At 41.0% G+C, this 21,664-nt stretch overlaps 1 protein-coding gene across 2 annotated transcripts in view; it reads left to right on the top strand.

The window, feature by feature from the left end:
- Nucleotides 1–21,133, top strand: part of kiaa0513 (KIAA0513 ortholog) — a 28,334-nt gene extending 7,201 nt beyond the window's left edge. The window contains exons 2-13 of one of the 2 annotated variants that reach the window (XM_063477575.1): nt 4,040–4,610; nt 6,987–7,086; nt 9,463–9,536; nt 10,295–10,365; nt 11,095–11,302; nt 11,390–11,430; nt 11,557–11,629; nt 12,669–12,746; nt 13,054–13,083; nt 15,723–15,803; nt 17,119–17,213; nt 17,541–21,133. In XM_063477575.1, the coding sequence (XP_063333645.1) occupies nt 4,231–4,610; nt 6,987–7,086; nt 9,463–9,536; nt 10,295–10,365; nt 11,095–11,302; nt 11,390–11,430; nt 11,557–11,629; nt 12,669–12,746; nt 13,054–13,083; nt 15,723–15,803; nt 17,119–17,213; nt 17,541–17,590 (1,281 nt within the window). In that variant the 5' untranslated portion in view covers nt 4,040–4,230 and the 3' untranslated portion in view covers nt 17,591–21,133. The remainder of the gene's footprint in view (nt 1–4,039; nt 4,611–6,986; nt 7,087–9,462; nt 9,537–10,294; nt 10,366–11,094; nt 11,303–11,389; nt 11,431–11,556; nt 11,630–12,668; nt 12,747–13,053; nt 13,084–15,722; nt 15,804–17,118; nt 17,214–17,540) is intronic. The other variant, XM_063477576.1, reaches the window with a different exon arrangement.
- The last annotated feature ends 531 nt before the right edge of the window (nt 21,134–21,664 follow it).

Raw genomic sequence — 21,664 nt, 5'->3', positions numbered from 1 at the left:
TCTTGGATAAAATTCTTCCCACCCAGAAAAAATAATACTGAGATTTGTTTGCAAAGGTAAATGAAGACCCATCTATCCATTTTCTTTACCACTTATCCAGTTAAGTTACTCGATGTGATTTTAACTCTGTCAAAAATGATGCTGAACCCTGACCTAAACTCAGACTTGCACACCAAACCATGACTGTTAATGTAGAGTGACAGCCAGACTGCGGACACATCAAAGAGCGCCCCCCGGTGTTTCGTTTTATTAGGCGAGAAAGCCGTGTCATCGGGGACAGCAGGTCCAGCCAGCGTCCTGCTCAGAGGAAACAATTTAAGTAAATGGCACAAGTTAAGCAGCGTCTGCAGGCCAAACGTTTGCTTTCTCTTTGGTGATGTGGGTGTTTAGGTACACACGAGTGTGTTTGTGCATCTCGAATGTTTCACCCTCGGTCTTACTCACTAAATGCTGCATTATATAACCTCATCTTCAGAGCTGCATGACAAGCATTGGCCCAGGGGCTCTGTGTGTGCGTGTGTGTGCATGTGTGTGTGCGTGTGTGTGCATGTGTGTGTGTGTGTACAATATTTTAGCTGTGTGTTCAATCAGAAGACCAAATGCCCTGATATAGAGGAGCTAAAGCAGATTAGCTCAAGGACAGAGTGCTGTGTGTGTGTGTGTGTGTGTGTGTGTGTGTGTGTGTGTGTGTGTGTGTGTGTGTGTGTGTGTGTGTGTGTGTGTGTGTGTGTGTGTGTGTGTGTGTGAAGGATGCCAGCTGTTGCTGGGTGAAGAATCCTGGGAAGGCCGTTTGAGGAGTCAGCAGTGTGATGCTGTCCCATGACTGGGCATTTATTTCAAACCAGATGAAAGGTGTGTGTGTCAGGAGATGTATAGCAGTGCAGTTTAAGATTTGTTTGCCTTTTTCTTTGTGGTTTTTAATCAATCATTTCAACTTCCTGTTATTTGCACTGTAACATGATGAAAGAATAGATTCTAAAAATACAGCACTGAGGTTTAGAGATGAACGGGGTGTGAGATTTCAAAGCAAGGACAACTGAACAGAATCTAAATGACAGTGTAGAGCTACAACATGCTGCTCGTTTTCTTTCGTGCTCTTTTTTCCCTCTGAGAAGTGATCAGTAGGTCTGTTTTGATGCATCCAGGTAAGGATCAGCTTTCTGAGATACAAAGATCTTCTTCTCCTTCTTCAAGCATCAGAGTCAGGGAGGACACGCGTGTCCTATCAGGAGGTTTGTGGGGGGTTTTATGTCAGACCACAAAGCATACTTTGCTCTGCTCAGCTAACTCTGCCTGCAGAATGTCTGCGATCAGAAACAACAGGAAATTATATTCACTTTCACACCTTAACCATTTAAATAAGAAGTGCCGTGTCACTGTAGACACGTTTTATAGGCCTCGTGTTGAGTCAGATGTCACACTGGTTTTGTTTTATCATCTCAAATTTAGAAAGAAGTAAACTTGTATAGATTTATTTACATAGCAATTTGTTATTGGCTGTTAAATTTACATTTACAGCTACACGGCCTGTAATACCCTCTTTTCTTTTCATTACGGATGTTTTCACTTTTTCATAGCAGAAAAGGATTCTTAGACTGACCGTCGCAAAGCACTGTCTCAGTTTGGAGCAAAGTAAGGGTTGCAGTCTTTCTTGTAATTTGAGGTGTTTGTTTACTTTACTCTCTGACTTTGGCCTTTAAGGCAGCACCTCCACCCAACCACTCTTGCAAAACTGCACCAAGTCCTGCAGAAATGCTGCTTTAAGGACAAACTCGGGGGAAAAATGTTAGTTCAAGGCTTTATAGCTAAACCAGGTTTAAATATATTTAAGGTGATCTAAATGTATTCAGGACTCTGATTTGCTTGTTCACTTTTTCTAAATGTTTCAAAGGGCCCGGTGGCGCCAGTGTCCGGCAGCCTTGCCTCTGTCAGTGCGCCCCAGGGTTGCTGTGGCTACAATGTAGCTTGCCATCACCAGTGTGTGAATGTGTGTGTGAATGGGCGGATGACTGGATGTGTAAAGCGCTTTGGGGTCCTTAGGGACCAAGTAAAGCGCTATACAAATACAGGCCATTTTCAAATCATCATGATGTTGCTTTTTAATAAATATTGAACTGAATCTTTTAGATTCAAAAGACTTTCTGGCCAGAGACAAATCTCCATTAGGAGACAATGTAGTGGGCTCGATAATCACATTAAATGAACTGAACTTGAAGTGATCTGCAATAGGAGTGGCTGGAAATTCCTAAATCAGTAACTGAAAGGTTATTAGTAAAGCTTCAGAATGAGTAATGCCGATGTCTGTATAGGGATCAATTTCACGTAAATGCTCTGAATTTGTACCTGGTCTGAAATTATATTACTGAGAACATTTGTAAAAAAGAACTTCAGCACGCCAGCAACAAAAAGATCTCAGATTTAATTTTTTTTGTGTTTGTAACACATGGCATGATTTTTTATAAAGCATAAAACCCATGTATTAGCAGGACGTTTGTGCATAGACTGTATATAAAAGATGGATGTGGCCGTTGGTTTTGCAGTCTGCCTGCTGAGGCTTCAATGTTTTAGCTACTATGTGTCATTTCTTGGAGCTAGAAGTGACCATATTTGGGAATGAGTGTGGATTGCTAAGTTAACAGCTAATGCTAGCTAGTAGGGGTGCAACAATACACAAAATTCACAGTTTGGTTCGGTTCGATACTTTGGTGTCACGGTTCGATGTTTTTTCGATACAAAAAAATGTTCATGCTTTTTTAATTTGTCATTATTAAAATTATAAATATATATTTTAACTCAAAAGTACAGTTTTTAAATTTAATGTTGCTGAAACAACAAAATAATAATAAAAAAAAATCTATCTGATCGAGAAATCCCTCATCTTTGGAAAAGAGAGTTTATTACAGAGAAATGGCTCTTTCCAAAATAAAAGCTATACTATACGCTTCTTCTGGGGTATACTCTCAGCAGCATATTAAACATATCAGGTCCCCATAAGGAGAATCATGTGCTAACGGCTGTCTAAATGACTCGGGTAAAGTTTGTAGCATGCGTGCTTGTTGTTTTTGTCTGCTTCCACTTGTCTTTGCACTAGGATGATGTCGGAGTAAATGTGCAGTCATATTCGTTGTGCTCCCACTAGTGCTGTCAGCGTTAATCTCGTTAAAATGACATTAACGCCATAACGCCGCAAATCTCCGTTAACGAGTTACCGCGGATCGCCCCGTGTGTGGGGCTGGACAGCGTCAACACGTTAACGAGCTAACTGGGCTAACGCACTAGTTCCCACCAATGTAATTGAGCATTGCGTGGCACATCCGACATACTGTTTTACTTTTGTCCATGACGCGCTTACCTTCAGGGTCATACTTCATATGAAGACCAAAATAGTTCCAAACGCCAGATCTGAATGAGGGTGGGGGAGGTTCAATTTCGGCTAGCGTTGAGGCAGTTGCCATGTTGCAACGAGCTTAGCTTCTGTGTCGCTAGCTTGCGCTGCGCTCAGTGGATCTGCGCTCGACAGTGCAGCCTAGGTGGAGTAGTCAAACGCAGATCCACTGAGCGCTCAACACAGACAGCATCGTCAGAAGAAAAGTTGATAAAATAAATTAAAATTTTGTATTGTTCGATACATATGCGTACCGAACCGAAAGCACTGTATCGAACGGTTCAATACCGATATTAGTATTGTTGCACCCCTACTAGCTAGCGTGGTGAACAAACTGCATCCGTATATTGGATGTGACACACAGACGCACATACTGGACACATTCACTGCAAACAAAATTATTCATGTGAGCGCTTTAAAATGGGAATCTGTGGGGACTGGCTCACTTTCAAAGTGCCTCAAGTGGACGTAACAGGAACTGCAGCTTTTGGCCAAATATATTCCTTTGTTAATTGTATTTAACATTATCAAACCACGTGATATTTGTTTGAATTGCAGGTCATTTGTAAAGCGTGTTTTTAAAATTATTATGTTCACACGGTCTATTTTAACATGGTCTAATATTGCTGATTTCTCTCTTTCATTGGTCCACAGATGCTTTGTGAGTTCACTCTGTGAGGGTCAGCACCCTCAGGGGTGGAATGATCTGCAGAATCCTAACCTAGCAAGGCCGGCGGCTTCAGTGGAAACCTAAACTGGGACCAGCACTCTCATGTTCCTGCACAGCAGTAAATAGCTCCGTTTAACACCACTGTTGCACAGTCACAAAGAAGAGGCTTTCCACCATGGAGGGTGTGGCAGTGGACAACCTAATAGACTTCGACCTACCGTCAGAGACCAAGACTCTCAACATAGATGGAGGTCAACACCAAGGACACACAGACATTTTCTCCCCAGAGCCAGCTTCTTCCACAGGAGTCCACCAGCTGCCAGAGCCCATGGCTCCAACCAAGCCCAACTCCCACCACCAGTCAGAGGAGGGAAACAATGACAGTGATGCTACAGAGTCGGCAGACAGTGAAAATGACATGGACCCACCCTCTAATGAATGGGAACTAAGAAGGTCGTCGTCTTCGTCGGCTCACAGCGGGGAGGAGGCCGACGCCGAGACAGTGGAGAGGAGGCAGTTCATGAAGACGTATGTGGAGAAGGTGTTTCATGGAAAGTAAGAAGCAACATTTTGAACTGTTTTTGGTCTTTTGTGTTTGAGTGAGTCTTAAAAAAGGACAGCTCACATTTGTTTGATAAATGAGATTGTGAAGCTGACTGGAAGACAGCCTGAGTTTGAGAAACATTAGAGCCACAGAAAAATGTTGTGTGTTCTCTGCAGGTGCTCCGGCTTCCTCACACATTCTAAAGGTTAATTAGTGATATGGATAATAGTGATAGCTGTGAATGTGAGCGTGAATAACTGTCTGCTTCTCTGTGTTGGTAAATGATGGAGTAATCCCATAAGTTTTTGCAGAATGACAGAAAAATGATGCAAAGTTTTGAAACTGCACAAGTATACACCGTCTTTACAGCGTCGGCATTCGTAAGAAAACATGCAACTTGAAAATTGTGGGTTTTTTAGAATGAATCAGTGGCATACTTGTTGCATCATGTTTTGCAAATAGAAGAGGTCTGACTTACTGAAATGTTCTTGACTTGAAACAGATCAGAATTGTGCCATACATGTGGGAAATTACAAACAGGGATCCCTGGAAAAAACGGACAAAGATGAGAGAAACGATCATCCTGAAATCCGCTGTTTGTTTCAGTCGTTCTTTGAGACTATTGAAACTTTCTGGGGGTTTTTGTGTTTTGCTGAAAGGGAACTGTCAGATCTGAACCACATGAAATCAGCAAGGCAGGGTGAGACGATCTGGGCTGAAGTGCTTTGATCTCCACACAAAAGTGTGGGCTTTGAAAGCAGCGTGAGTCATGTGAGGTTGCTGCGGACAGTGTTTACTGAAAAGGGCGTTGGATTAACTTGCATTGTTAAAATGTAAGTTGGTATGATGAAAAGGTGTTAGCCTTTCGCCTTTAGATTTTTGAAACTTGTTTTGTGATGATGAAAGAAAGAATGTGGAGAAGTCTGGATCAAAGAGTCTGTAAGCCCTCCATGTCGATCGCGGAGACGAGTCTACCGTAGGCGCGTTGGGTTTTATCTGATGTCGTCTGTATGTGTTTGTGTTTTAACAACAGATTTAGTGGATGTTTCTAACAGCCTGTCTTTATGAAACTAGAAATGTTGTGAAAATACATGCAGGAAGTTAATTACAGTACAGAAACTCCAAAGCGGGTCATAGAGGAGCTGATGGCACGGTCCAACAGCGCCTGCGAGAGATGTTGGTGAGCATTGTGTGGGTCTGGATGGAAGCCACCAAATTATCAACGCAGGGAAAGAGCTGTAGGGTGAAGGTGGCATCGACATTTACCAGAGTGCTAAATTCTGTCCAGGAAGCCAGATAAGGAAAAGATATCGTTGGTATTTGAACACAGAGGAGGTTACAAACTCCAAGCAGGGTGTCTCAATGTAGCCATGGGCACGTTTATGTTAAAGCAGCAGTGTTTGCAGTATATGATCAACATGTATCACACACATGGGTGGTTCTGCTGTTATCACTCGAGCATATTTTAAGAAGTGAAGAAATTGAACAGTGGCCTCTGTGCTTAGCACGTGGCCTTGGTGCTCGTGGTTCATGGTTTACACGCTGAGCCTCTCATGACACTGCGGCAGGGTCACGGGGGTCACTGGTCTGCTGACGTAAGAAATCTAATGGAGTGAAATGTGAGGTTGGTCAAAGTCACTTCTAAATATCAGGACAGCTTCATATTTCATTCTGACCCCTCAAGCATTGACCACTGAGCTCTTTGCACATTGACCCACAGAGAGGTCACCATGTGACCTCTCTGTCACCATGTGACCTCTCTGTGGGTCAATGCCATAACACATCTCATCCTAAAGTAAAATCTTCTTGCCATTAGAACTCTGATTCAGCAGTTTGCCCTCTTTACCTTTGTCTGGGACGGTCCAGTCATCTCTCATTATCTTCATCACCCTCTTAGTGGATTTCTGATTGTCCCTTAATATAATAGTGAAAGGATTAGAGATATGATGAGCCACATCCTGTAGATGCTAATGCAGTAATGCATGACTAAGCGAGCTGTGCATCATGAAGGCAGACAGTGAATACACAAGATGAGTTTGAATGTTGTGCAGTATGCAGTTGGATATTTGCTGCTCTGCAATGCTGCTATTTTTACCTACTTTTTAGGTAATTTCACTACGTTGTTAAAGCCATGCTGTTTCATTGGGACATCTTTCACATTAATAAACATAAGCAATCTTCTGAAATCACCTGTAAGAGCTGGCTGTTAGCTCAGTGATGTAAAATCAGTGATTGCCAGTCTTTTTTGTTTTTTACATCTTTGGCCTTTGTCTGTCTGTCAGTCCAAACTTCAGAACCATCTTCTTTGTATTTTTCAGATTTCTCTGTTTTATTTTCATCAAAGCAGACTTTAAAGTGTCTTTTCACAGCAGCCCATGTTTTCACAGAGAGGACTTTGACCAAGAGGAGAAGGCTCGTTTTGGAGAGTTGTGCAGTGGAGAGAATGGAAAAGGCAGGGAGTGGTTTGCCAAGTATGTCAGCGCTCAGGTAAGTCCGGAGAAAATCAAACGCTCCCTCGTTATACCCATAATACTCTATAAGCACCAACCAACCAAACAATGGCAGGTCATTTCCTGCTTTGTTCTCCTCAAAGCATCGAAATTCATTTTAGAGGCATAAAGATAATTACCCACCATGTTAGTGGTGGTATTAAGTGACATTAAGAGTAAACCATGGCAGAATATACTGAGAAAATTACTGCTATGGAGCTGCAGTGTAGTCAGCCTCCTCTGCCTCCTCCTGTCTGTGGGTAAATGTAGGTGGAAACAGGTGGAAAGGAAAACAAACTCTTAGAAGTTGGAGCTCTTTGACTGCTGCTGTCATTCGGACTTTTTGGAAAACTACTTTCAGCAGAGGTGGAAACTGTGCTGCTGCAGATGATTTAAAAACAGCATTCGGTTTGTGATATTATTCTAAAGTGGCGCTGACTTCAAACTTGTGTTTTTAGATGGTTTTTGTTACATTATTCTCCTTTTAATGACTGAAAGTACACACTCACACAGTCACATGTTATTGCACATTGCCTCTGTGTCCTTTTTAAATTCTTTTGGTTTTTTTCCATTTGCTGCTGTGTTGTACAAAAAGCGACCTTTCTGCTTTCTATTGTGCAAAAAGGAGCTATAAGGAACTCAAACAAAACACTCTGAAGGTTTCATTTCTGCACTGTGATGGACTAATTTGGTGTAGAGACACAGGCATAACCAACGTGCTGAGATTTGATTACTTATTTGTCAAATGAGAAGTTTGTAACTGTGATTGAAGCCGTCTTCACTCTGGCAGCTGATTTTGTTTTTAGCCATTCGGTGCAGTTTCTCCGCAGCCTCGGCTTCGTAGTTCTCTGCCTGGACTGTCAAATGTGTTTCTGAGCATCTGCGTGAGCTCCACGATGTCTCGGACTACTACTTCCTGCTTTTTTTCTGTCTCCCACAGCTTGCCCTGCTGTCAGCTGATAGCTTTTCTCCGACCGTTTGGGCCTCCTCAGTCCTGTCACTTCGGCCCTCCCGGAGCGTCAGTCACAGTCTGTCACATTGAAGGTCTTGAGGTTTGCGGCTTCTGTCCGGTTCCTCGAGTCTTTTTCTTACTTGAGCATTTGCTGCAGCTCCTGGATCTCGAGATGAAATTTGTTGTTTCCAAACTGAGCTCAGCTGAACACTCTTCTGACTCTGAGACCTTCTGCATGTTTTTCTTTTATTTCCTTGAAGACACTCTGCGACTCCCACAGCCTTCAATTGATCATTTTCACTTTCTTTTTTCTCTCTCGGGAGTTCTCTGTCGAGATTCTCCACCTCCCGTTTTGTCACTTTGAGCTCTGCTTCTCATTCTTCACGTCCTCAATACTAAGACACGTGCCACTTGTTCTGTCTTCTCAGCTGAGAAGACTCCTGGATATCCAGCTGAATGGGCTCGGCGTCTCTGGAAAGGCCCCTGATCCCCTCCTGATAAATGTTCCAGAGGCTGGTGTATCTCTGGGTTTGCTTTCTTAAACAAACAAAATGACACAAACGAGAACAAAGCATTGGAAACAGTTCATGGACTAAATGGTTAATCCAAACAATAATCAGCAGATTAAATGAAATAATTGGTTCCAGCCCGACGTGGTAGTCATCAAACGCTTTAGAGCTGAGACACAGTGAAGGGTTTGTTTACCAGTTGTAGCAAATTTCCATCAGAGTTCACTAAAGAAGTCATTTGCACTTCTTCTTCTTTTTTGTTCTAGTCTCCTCTCTCTTACCTGTCTTTACATGCAGACAGCGTGCCTGAGTCCTAAATGACAGATGCTGCTGACCCGTCGGGTTAGTTTCGAGTCAAAAACAAACGAGTGTTCTAACAAATGATAAACTTGGAATAAAATTGGGAACTGCTGATAAAACCATCATGTGTAGATTTTACACTGTGCATCCTCAGCTCCTTCTGGCCTTCTCGATGTTCTCACATCAACAGGAAACGGCTGAGCGGTGGCCACAGAGATAAGTCTGTTGTTTTGTATTTGTTTTCCTCTTTCCACAAATTCCACCAGCAAACCCTGACCAACACCACCATCGTCTTTCTGACTCGTTTACTGTTTGCAACATTGAGCCCACTGGCTGTTACAAAGAGAAAAGTCTTTAAAAGCATCTCACAAGCTCATAGCTCAAGGCTCAGTCATTTCCTGAAAAGCCACACACTGTGGTTTAATCAAGGAGGGAATCTGGCGAATACGGCATTAGCTGAAAAAGGGCGAGATGTGTTTTCGATTGTTTTCTTGTTTGTCGTGTGATGGGAAAACAATCACTCTGATACATGTGAAGAAAGAAGTGCAGGTGTTATATTCTCCTGAAATGTTATGTGTCCTTGCAGTGACATGTACTTGTACTGTGTTCACAGCGCTGCCACTCCAAATGTGTGAGCGAGGCCACCTTCTACAGACTCGTGCAGTCTTTTGCAGTTGTGCTATTTGAGTAAGTAAATACGGTCCAACTGTAACTTTTTTACTGCGAACTTGAGCCGTCATTTTGAATAAGTGGTCATGTGACATTATAAGTTTTTAGCAGAGCTGGAATCAAAGCTGCGTCTTGCAAATGCTGCTCCAACTGAACCAAACGCGATGCTCTCGTTAGCTCGAGGTTTTTATTCTTCTATGTGCATTTTCAAGGTAATTTGAAGATTATTCAGTTGTTAATAATCAGTCACAGATTACACAAATGACTATATTGTGCAGATTATATAAAAGATCAGATAAATCTGTCAAGAACATTACATTCTGACATTAAAAGGAACTTTAAGTAAATACGGTAATATTAGAAAATTGAACTGTGCCACAAAACAAAAAGAAGTAAAAACTTTTAATTGCAGTAATGTGCAGAAAGAGCTGCTCCTCTTTTCTTTACTTTTTACTTCCAACGAGTCCGACCTTTTTGGGATCATTAAAGTGGTGTTGAGCAATAATTCTCCAGGATCTCTGAAGATTTTCTGCATGAACATGACCTCAAACACACACCCAATGCAGTAAATGCATCTTCAGTTGTTTACGTCTCCAACAAGTTTCAGAAAATTCAGCATTGAGTGGTTTTTGCTTAAATTCCACAGAAACAGACAAAGGGTGCTAAAAATATACTTCTGCATACTTTACATAATATTTAATTCGTATATTTTCCACCAAAGTCATTATTTCATCTAAAGAAATGCTGTGTTTTTTTGTTTTGTTTTTCTGTTGCAGGTGTTACCAGATGGACGACTACAGCCCAGCAAAAAACCTCATGACCATGTGCTTCACTTATTACTACGTTGGTAAGATCAGCTGAAGTTCTTGAAAACACTCTGAACGCCACCACAGAGCAACTGTAAAGTGTTGCTTTTTAAGAGAAACGCTGCGTGCTGCTGAGCCTCTGTAGCCCAAATTAAAGGCTTTTCTTTTCCAACTTTTAGCTGCAAAAGTGCAAAAGACAGACATCTGTGTTTGTGTCTGTTTTATAAAAACAAGACACCTCAGTGCTGATTCAGGGAATGTTACCAGCAGGGTTTGGCTCTGTGGTTTCTCTTGCAGCAGCATCACAAATAAAGGTAGTGTTTGTGCTTGTGCAAGCAGGAAGCACTGAGTGATTAGTACACCACTGTGACACAGTGCATTGCATCAGCGAGTCTGCAGGCACGTCTGCTAAGTTAAATATTTTTTTCTGCTTATAACAACTTGCACTCCGGCGCAAAGTGACACACAAAGGTCTGCTGCAGACTGCAGAGAGCCCTGATTTAACACAGAGTAACAGCATGTTTCCACTTTTGTGTTGTGAACACAATCTTACAGACTAATGACTGTTTTTGTTTCCAGCTCACTGAGTTGCTGCTGGGCTAAAGTGAAGCATTCACTTCATTAAATCTCACACGGGCCTATTTTTTTTTAAGTACTTCAGTGAACACCTGTGAAAATAACCCCCCACCTCAGACGGTGCAAAACAGGTAGCTGCTGGGAGATGCTGTTAGGCAACGTTAGCACTCAGCATTTTGGACTTTTCTTCTCAGGAAAGTCTCAGCCATCTCCCTCGGAGCTGTTGGATCGCGGTGGTGCTCCAGCTGGTCTGGACTCTTATCTCAACAAGGCTAACACCTGGCTGACAGGGAAGAAGGACGCTGCCGAGCGCCTCCTTAAACACACGTCCAAGACTGACGTCAAAGGCTTCTTTGGGGGCCTGGAGAGCAAGTTGAGAAGCTCAGTGGCTCCCAAGTCTGAGTGAGCATATGCACCTCCTCCTTTGAGTCTGTTCATTAACACTTTTGCATGTCACTGTATTCCTCACTCTTACAATCTGTTTTGTAGCGATGGGGAAAATCCGGGGGAGACGAAGCCTAAATCACCAGGTATCGTAGCTCAGAAATCATTTTTTATTTCACTTTGCTGCTCCAGTGCTCTTACTTTTTTTTAAGAATATTCTAGAAATGAACCTGAGTCCATCACTGCCTGTTATATTTCATCCTCCTCTTCAGTGTCAGGCGCTCCAGAGGAAAAGAAAGGGGAAAAGGTGTACCTGTACACTCACCTGAAGCAGCAACCTATCTGGTAAGAATCACGTCATGTGAGGAAGAAACTTTTCACGGGACTCAATTAAGGGAAAACTAGAATACACTGAGTTCTGTGAATTAAGAGGGTAAGTAGCAGCCAGGTGATGCTAATCAAATGCACCTGATGAACTGATCATCAGCAAGTGTGAGCACCTCTATAAAAGCAGAGGTTTGGGTGGTTTGCTGGTCGGGAACGTCAGGAAATTCACCCCAAAGAATGACCGTGTATCACTCAGAGAAAATGCAAAAAGCCTAAAGCTCCATCTCAGACTCTGCAGGCCTCAGTTAGCATGTTTAATGTTAAAGTTCTTGACAGTACTGGCCGTCCTCTGGAGTCAGATGTGAGGCCGTCTGTGCTACAGCTAAAGCTCGACCCAAACTGGGTCATGAAACAGGACAATGATCCCACGCACAAAACCTCGTTTCCAACAAAACAACTGAAAAAGGAAAGAATGACGATGCTGCAATGGTCCAGACCTCAGCGGAACCTTTAGCTGTGCATAAATGAACACTGTGGAAAAGTGCGCCAAAATTATGAATCGCTGAGTTTGTCACAGAACTGCACAGAGTCCAGTGAAAACTGTATAAATGAAAAATGTGGTAAGTGGTATTATGGCATGAACTATATGACATTAGGAGATGAAAAACAACATTAATTCACAGTCATTGTTCAAAATGTCATAAAGTGATCATCTAACATAAATTATTATAAATTAAAAAGTAACAATATTGAACTGAAAGTGATGAGAAACAAAAAGGTAACATTTTAAATCAGTGGCACGACACAAAAAGGAGCTCTGTTTGGTTTACTGCTTAATTTCAAAAAGCAGCTTTTACACATTGTTGCCCCCCCACCCCCCCAATTTCACTGAGTCATTACTGGCGCGTTGGGAACTGCAGATGTTAGAAATGGTTAGCATTGCAGTATGAATCATACCAGAGCCTCTTTGTGCCTGGAGAAGTGACGGTTATTTCTGGCTGTTTGGTGAAGCGGTGGAGGCGTGAAGCCTGAAACGTGTCCATGTTCTGTCTGTCAGGCACACGCTGAGATTTTGGAACGCTGCCTTTTTTGATGCTGTCCATTGTGAGAGGAAGAAAAGATCTCCGACCACGAGGTGAGTCTGTTTAATACTAGCTAACTTTGTGTAAATGATGGAAATATGAATCTCTAGAGTTTAAAGGAGCACCTATTGCTTTGTCACTTCCTGTCTAAATGAAATATTTGGTACTGTTGCCTCTAGCCCCCTCTTCACCTGTTTTCTCCTTTTCTCTCCTCTCTCTTCTTTCTCCCCCTTTCCTTCCTCTGTTTTCTCCACCTGTCTGCTCTCCTCTCCTTCTCCCTCTCTAAAAGCTGCTATTGTTCTCTCTTTTTCTGCATGCTGACTTTAACCCTTTGTCTCCTTGTGCCTTGCTGCCGGGCAGGGGAACGCAGGATGAAGAGAAAGATGTGAGGTCTGTCCCTCTGTTTCTCCAAAAAAACAAAAAAAAACAAGCAAAAATCAAAGTTTAGGTGGAGGAGAAGGCAAAGGGCAGATCTTCATGATGACTAAACCTGAAGGGGACAGAGAGCTTTGAGAATGTCAATCTGAATGACATAGGTCTTTACATAGGTCTCTGCTGCTGCCATACTGCACTTTGCGTGGTACATACCACTTCTTGTTAATATACAAAACAGAAGCCAAACTACACTCAGAGGGCCACTTTATTAGGGATACCTTGTTAGTAGCAGGTCGGGCCCCTGTTGAGCTGCCGTAATTCTTCATGGAAGAGATTTTGTTCATGTTGACACGTCAGCATCACAGAGTTGCTGCAGATTTGTTGGCTGCAGTGATATGAATCTCCTGTTCCACCACGTCCCGAAGGCGCTCTGCTGGACTGAGGTCTGGCTGCTTTATAGCTTCCTTGCTAGCTAAAAGTCAAGTACTTTTCCCCTGTTGTTTGCTGTGCTTGGTATTAAAAGTTAACTCCCCCCCCCCCTTCAGTCTTTGTAGCTTAAAGTTTAGAGCAGAAAAAATGCTTCTTTTTGCTTTGGTGTTGTCTCTCTTTACGTTATTTGTGGTTGATTCACTGTCAGCGAAGCTAAGCTATCCCCTTAAGTTGAAATAGGGACCTTAAAATCCACATTCTTCTGATTGGCCAAGGTCAGGAAACCTGCTGAGGGGCAGCTTGTGAGAACCACCTCATCTGGTTAATAATTCAAAGGAACTGTGAACTCACTGAGTAGCTTCATTTCTCATACCTATTTCTCATAGGAAGCGGTGACTTCACAAATCCATCCATGATTTGGATGAATGAGTATGAGCGCTGACAGCTCAAACATCCACAGCAACAAAAATGACTTCTGTTTCATGAGTATTACAACCATTAACAGTCTTTACCCCCAGCCGTAAAAGGCTGATGGAGTATTGTTGTCACACCACCGGGCGGTGGGCGGTGTGGACACCTGGCATTGTGAACTTTACAGCTTTTTAAAATGCGTCACTGATTTGTGCCAGACAGATTACTATGGTGACACTCTGACTCCATAGTCACCAAAACAGACGACCTCCAATTTCACTGCACGACAGCCGTGCTCGCCAGATGTTCTGTTGGGTGAATAAAGATGGAAATCTGTAGGAATCTGTGCTAAAAACCCCAAAAATGTCCGATGGATGTCAGAACTTGAGTCTCGAGGTCTGGCGGTCGCCCCGGGTCTGATTTGTCACATGTGCTCCGGTGAACCGTGAGAGGAGAGCCTCTGTTAGTAAATCCCCAGACTGATGACCAGAGTGTAATGTGAGGCTGTGCTATGTGGATATCTGCATAATCAGAGCACGGTGAGATGAGATGTTGCATTGCTTGTGAAGATAATTTTTTTTCTTCTTTCTTTCTTCGACGTCTGTTGGCATGTCGGGGCTGTCGGGCGCAGCTCCGTCACGCTGCAGTTGAAGTGATTTTTGTGCCTACCTCTGACGAGCATCACACCCACAGTTAATATCCGGAATGTGCAAAGAGGGCTTGTATAATGTCTGGGATGGTATTTATAGATAGCAGCAGATCCACTGCAGTCTGGAGATGCTCTCTGCCTCTTCACAGCTCACTGCATGTTCACACCATTAATCTGCTTGCATTTTTTTCCTCTGACTCCATCTGCATGTTCCCCTCTCCTGCCTTTTTTAAAAATCAGTGTGTGTGCTTGCTTTTGTACTTACACTGCAGACTGATTACATCTAAATATAGATGTGTAAAAATAAGAATTAAAAATGTAAAAAATGTAACATGTTTGATCTTTGGTGACATGTTTTCTTTCATTTCTGCCTTGACAAATATATAACGAATGATATTAGCAATGGATATAATAATAAGTGCATAAAAAATATTCACACATAGCCGTCTGTGTGTGACAGAAGTCATGAAAATCATTTTCAACTTATAGTTCTGATTTTGTTTTTCCAGGACAGACTCAGATAAGATTTCATTATTCGGGGAGTTTGTGGCATGTTGCTTCAAAGACAGATGACGGCATGTTTTCTTCTTTTTCAAGCGTTATAAAAGATTTAATTCAAATTCAGGACAAATGCCTAATGAGTCAAAACTGTAAAATGTAAATTATAAGAGACAAACGGAGCACACAGCTATGTAAAGCTGCATCATCGACATAACAACATACACGAGAAAATGAACATGGACTCACATCAAAGACCTCAGACAATAATAATCTGGAAACATTTCCAGATTCATAAATATTTGTTTTGCAGCAGTAAAGTCCAAATCAGTGCTTTTCATGTCTTGACAATGATGATTCTTTGTGAATGAATCATTTGTTGTTGTGTCTTTTTGCTGATGGCTGGTTAATGTGCTCTTTCGTGTCTTATATGTGTAATGAAATGAAAGTGACAGTCACAGGGTTGGATGTCATGCTTGTTTGGTTTTTCTTGGCTTTTCACAATATAGTTTAAAAAAATCACAATATTCTGTGTAAAGAAACCTTGCTGGATGCTAGTGCTGCCTGTCAGCGATATTTGTGCGACACCCACCCCTGACCTGTTCCTGTGGACGAGCTGAAGGTCGAGTGGAACTGAAGTCTGACTGCGACTGTGTTTTTGCTGCAGGGAGAAGTGGTGTCACATGACTGATGAGGAGAAGAAGGACAGCTACAAAATCGATGAGAACATCGCCTTTGGCCAGCTGGGGTAACCAAAACACCTCTGTGATTTCCACGTAGTAATAGAAAGAAATACTAACAAGGAGCGCGAACGCCCGCCAAGGCAGCTCGCTCTCTGGGCAATATTTACTTTGAAGGGAATAGTTTTTTATTTCCTGTATATTCATTTTTTTAAACATACTTTAAGAAGTTTGCAGTGCAGTAAAATCAGATGGTGCAGACCGAATGACAAACCAAAACATAACCTCCTAGGTGGAGGTAATAAAATGGTAACAAAACACAGGTGATAAGATAATAAGTGGTAATTAATAAAATAATCTGAACATCTTTTTAGTGTCTCAAAAAACAAATACTTTGATTATTACAGAGATGGTTTCAGTCACCTTTCTGTTGCTCATGTGGGCACGCAGTAGCACCTCACATGTAGATACATGACTAATGCTGAACCAGCACACAAGTGGTCATGACTTCTGAACCTCTACAATAAGCTTTGATGTATAAATCACACTTTTGTAGTTTATGTAAAAAAAAAAAAAAATTACATTAAATGTAGCTATACCGCCTTTTTTTTTGCCTTTTTTTTTGTAACGTTCTCCTGGCATTGGTCAAACCCTGACTCATCCGTCAGACTGAGAAGTGTTTTTCCATGTTTACAACACTCATGTGAGGCTCACTGCTCAGCCATGAAACCCCCGTCACGAAGCTCCCGGCACACATTTTAAGCGCTGATGTTAATGCAGATTATGTACTTCAGCACTCAGACCCCCCCTCAGTAACTTTACATGACGTGACGACTGATGGCCGAGCGGCTGTGGTTCCTAAATGCTTCCGCTTTGCAGTAACATCATTTACAGCTGATCGTGAAATGTGTGCATGGCAGAAATTTCACAAACTGACTTGTTGCATCAGTGGTAACAGTGGTGTTACAGAGCCACGCACGTGTTGCAATGTCTGTTAATGCAGACAGTATTGCAGATTAAATGCAAAACTGATTAAATACAGATTAAAAGGTGGGGCCCATTACTGTAGTCCTACATAAGTCCACAGTCATGAAAATGATTAATAAAAGGTGATAGGTGGCTACAAAACCTCTGCAGCTGGGCGTATTGGTGTGTCCCAATAGCAGATTTTTGTTTCACCATTATCATGTATACTATAATATTACATGTGTAATCTATAATATCTGTAATGCTATTACTGAGTTGTTTCAGTCGTATAGTTACTGTAAAACACGGTTATTGTGACAACCCTGAGGATGTGCCAACGACTGCACAATATTTGTTGTGTGTTTGTGATATTTTCCTCTTGTACTGAGACGATGTTGCTGCTATGTGTATTTTCAGGACGTTCACTCACAACATGCTGGCGTTTGGTCTGAGTAGGAAGCTCTGCAATGACTTCCTGAAGAAGCAGGCAGTTATTGGGAACCTGAATGAAGGTAAAGCATGAAGTAGCCTTGGATTGGTCCAGTTTTCTTGTATTCATGGATCAATGTTTTCATATATAAGGATAATAAAAGGCAGTTATTTAAAAGTTGAAATTATCATTTAAAAATTCAAGATAAGGATTTTTTTTCTGTTGTCTTCTGATAGAAACTTTTGAATTGTTGTTCAGTAATCAGAAAATACCCAAATGCCATCTCATATTTTTATTTTCATTGTATGCACAGCTGGTCTGTCGGTGATCATAATACTGTGTGTAAATAATTAAAAAGTGGCTCCTGTTACGTGTGGAAGAACAACGCATGTATTTTGTCCCTCTGCAGAACAGTACAAGCTGCTGACTGAGCACATAGAGAGAATGGCAGCAGAGTGAGTTTGAGAGTGACTGGCTGCATCTCAAAGCCTCCACGTGACAATCTGACAGCACACAGCAACACATCAGCCGTTTCCTTCCAGCTCCACGTCGCTCTATCCGACTTTCCCGCTGGCTCTTTTTTCTTTTTTTAAATTTCCTGCTGCTTTTGTGTGGTGCGCTGCTGAAAAACAACACGACCTGCTGTACTGAGCTGTGCCATACCTGTAGCAAAACCCTTCCATCTGCACCGTGTGCTGGATCAGCAATAATAAGGCCATCGTTACTTTAATATTTATAATAGTCATGTGTCTGTGACCTGGTAGATCTGTCTGTGACGTAAACTAAAGGAATAAACCATCCAGTATAAGCCTCGAACAGCCTCAGATACACTGGATTTATGTATTACACCAGTGACGTGTATGTTACGTATCCTATATGCTGTTTATTCTGTGTTTCTCAGTGACCATATTTATTATAGGAAGAAGTCAAGCAACCTATCTAACAGCATTAATGGCAATAAGAATTCATTGTGCTTTAATCTGCTGTTCAGGTGGCTTTAGGTCAGTTTTTATTCCTCGAAACTTTATTGTGCATTTTTTTTTCTGTAAATACACAAAAACTGTTTGATAAAATTTACATTTAAACAAAACTTTATTGCAATATTTTCCCATGCATTCTCTTTAGAGCAGTGCGCACAAAGATGGTACACGCAACAATTAACACTGCAAACCAATTACTGGGTTTTAGTAAACGGGGTGCATCGCTTCACTTAGCATTTGGCTAAAAAGCTAACTTTTGGATCTGCTAGCACATCTTTTGTTCTTCTTATTGTAACACAAAAGAGCTAACCTGGCTTAGATTATAGGTGACATCATCAACCAACAACTATATTTTTCTTTAAAACGACAATGATTTCAATTTTTGCAGTGAAATAAGCATAAATGATAGAACTTCCTAAAGAAGCTGCACAGGCATCCGCTTCCTTTATGTCACGCTAGCTCGAGCAGCAGTTACAGACGGTGGTAACAACCACAGTTACAACCTTACTCAATGAATCCATTCTCAAAGCTGTAAATTAAATATGAAGTCGCAGCAACAGCAGTGATTGGGTTATGATTGGGTTAACTTAGCTACAGAAACGAGAATTACAGAGAGAAACAGGAAGCCTGGTGTTGACCAAACATGGCAAACCGCCTTCCAGCTCCTCTCGTCAGCTCACTGAAGATCATATCAAGTTATTTATCGATGCAAAAAGGTAGATATAACAATGATTTGTGGCTTTATGCTAAGCTAACCATCTTTCGCCTCTAATTTATGTGAAATAATTATTTAATCCTTTTGTTTTTCACTTCAAGATTCACACATTTGCAATTCAGAGATGCTGATTTTATTTATCTATTTATTTTGTTTTACTGTTATTATTACTGTAACTGTGGGACTCCTTATCTTTCCAAAGTGCCTTCTGTCCACGTCAGCGTCCTTTTCTTTATCCTATTATTCTACCCTCACTCAGCTGACCAAACATTCGTACACGCTCCTCTGCTGTGGCTGTTTGTGTCTTCAGTGATGGACATGTGTTAGTGGTCTGTTTCCATGTGGCTGTAATGTAACATTAATATCATTTAAGCATGTTGCCTGGTTCTGGTGCATGTGCGTCCATATGACATTTGTATTACTTTAGTCTGCCACTGTGGGGCAGCATTGTCTGCACTTCTCAGTGGGAGAATTTAAACAGGAATATCTGAAAGTTTTAAAGTCAGGCTGACACATTCAGGCGGGATGAATCCCATTTTTGTCCAATAGTGAAGTTATTATGTATATATTGTATATTTCTCTGTATGCTGTTGTTGTTTAATCGTAAATGTATAAATCATAGATGTAATTGTGAACCTTGACCTTAGTCTGACTGTAATGTGACCCTGAAGTGCCCCCCTGGACATCCCAGCTGTATTCATGTGTGCAGATACTGATGTTGTTGTGAAATGTGAATCATTCGTTCATAGCAATCTTGATCAACGTGCATAACTGACGTCTTTGCAAATCATCCAAACCCATTTTTCCCCACGTTCTTAGACTGTGTGCACACTGACTTAACCATTGTGTTTGTCCCCATGCCATGTTCCAGCTTTAAATGCTCTGATTTTTAATATTACCCTTTGCTTGTGCTTTTTAGCCAAGCATGAGCAATTTGCACTACACTTATTCTAACATATCCCTCTATAGACAAATTCAGGTGTAAGTGAAGGTACAGAGCCCCAAACTGTTCAGTGGTAAGTGAATTAAAAAAAAAACTTATAAAGTGAATTATCTGTGTAAGTGATATAAATGAACCAATAAATGATTATGTAATTAAAAAAAAATTAAGGTGACTTTATTTCATAATATTATTTTTGGGCTATATTGTTAGATTTTTGTTTAAACACCATAAAATATAATTAGAAATTAAAGAGTGGAATTGTAAACTGATATGAAATGTATTATATTGAAATTTGAACGGTTACTATGGAAACTTTCTGCCAATGGAAAAAATTTAAGTTGAAACAAAAATTGCCAGAAAATTTGTCAAAACTTTGTTATTTTCTTAAAAGTTCAGTTTATGTGAAAATTTTGATTATTCTGAAATACTGAGAATTTCAAAATGCCCAACTTGAATTTTTGACATTATTTGAAATTCTATCACATGTAACTTGTATGAAGTCACAATTTTGAGACACTAACCCAAATTTCTTTAACTGACAGCAAATTTCTCTAGTGAGTTTCAAGCTTCTATATATTACGCTAAATAAATAAAATATAAATGAATTTTTTAATTATAAAAATAATATCTCGCTTGAAATAAAACCATGTTACGGGGGGGGGGACTACAACATGTCATGGAAATAATTTAAAAAAAAACTTTAAGTTACTGAGTCAGAACAATTTAATTGGTTTAATGCACATAAAAAGTTACACAACTAATTTTTAAAAATTTCTACATGTTCCAAATAGCGTCCATCATCAGGAAAAAGCAAAGCAATCTTCCCGCTTTTATTCCCGCAACTCAAACTTTTACTGTACTGATTCAGCTGTTACACAATCAGACGCTTCCGCTTTTAGTTTGTTTGTGTGATTGCAACGCAGTAAATCAGTGAGCCTGGGTCATTTTAGCTGGAATCAGTGTCTCAGTTGAAAGTTATTCCACGTAATGTTCATCAAAGCTGCATTTGTTAATATGTTACAAGGTTTGTGAGGAGTGCTTTTCCACTGAACAACCTCCAAATTCACAGACGACCTTCATCTGTCAGAGGCACAGCTGACCATCATTAACCCAAACATCTTTGCTTTCATCCTCACTGTAAATACCCCCCACCCCCACCCCCACCCGCGCAGTAATGGATGCTTGTAGTTCAACACCCATTTTAGCTGCCAGGGTCATCTGTACTCTCAGCTCCCTCTGAATAAACCTATATTTGCTCTGCATGGCTGGTGCCCACGTCTTCGCTACGTCCTGCTGTGAAATGTTGAAGATTAACTTTGTGTAGTGTAAACCATGTGAAATCATTAAAGTATTCTTACATTGTTGTGGCGTGAATGTGGAAAACATCCATGTGTCGGTGGAGTTGGGGATCAGTTTTTGGTGCTCTTTGATTCACCTGCAGCCTTTAGCTGCCAAACTTTTACCTTTCATTTCTATTTAGAGCGCTTTAAAGGTGATTGACAAGACTTGGAAATGGGAATGAATAGCAGATGATGCATGAAATGAGAAGAAATCAAGAAGAGCTATAGAGCTGACAAAAAACATCTAAACAATATAGAAGCTCAAATTAGAAGAAGAAGGGTTCATACCCATTTCAGCCTGTAAAATAGTATTTGGTTGCACTTAACAACAAATGTTGTTTTGCATTTTGCACTAGCCATCCCCCAAACTTTGCTGCCCCCTCCTGACAAGACTGTCATATGTTGGTAATAATTGTAATAAATGTGAATTAAAGAGGGAGGCAGACATGCTACAATGAGCTGAAATATTGTCATTTATTCCTGCTTAAAAAAGATTATTATGGATTTCAAAAATCTAATTTGATTTTCACGTGTACCTATTTTCAGTAACCTGTA

Source organism: Pelmatolapia mariae, linkage group LG7, assembly GCF_036321145.2.
Source record: "Pelmatolapia mariae isolate MD_Pm_ZW linkage group LG7, Pm_UMD_F_2, whole genome shotgun sequence".
NCBI classification, from domain to species: Eukaryota; Metazoa; Chordata; class Actinopteri; order Cichliformes; family Cichlidae; genus Pelmatolapia; species Pelmatolapia mariae.
Note: the sequence above shows the minus strand (reverse complement) of the source record. Positions and strands in the feature narration are given on the sequence as shown.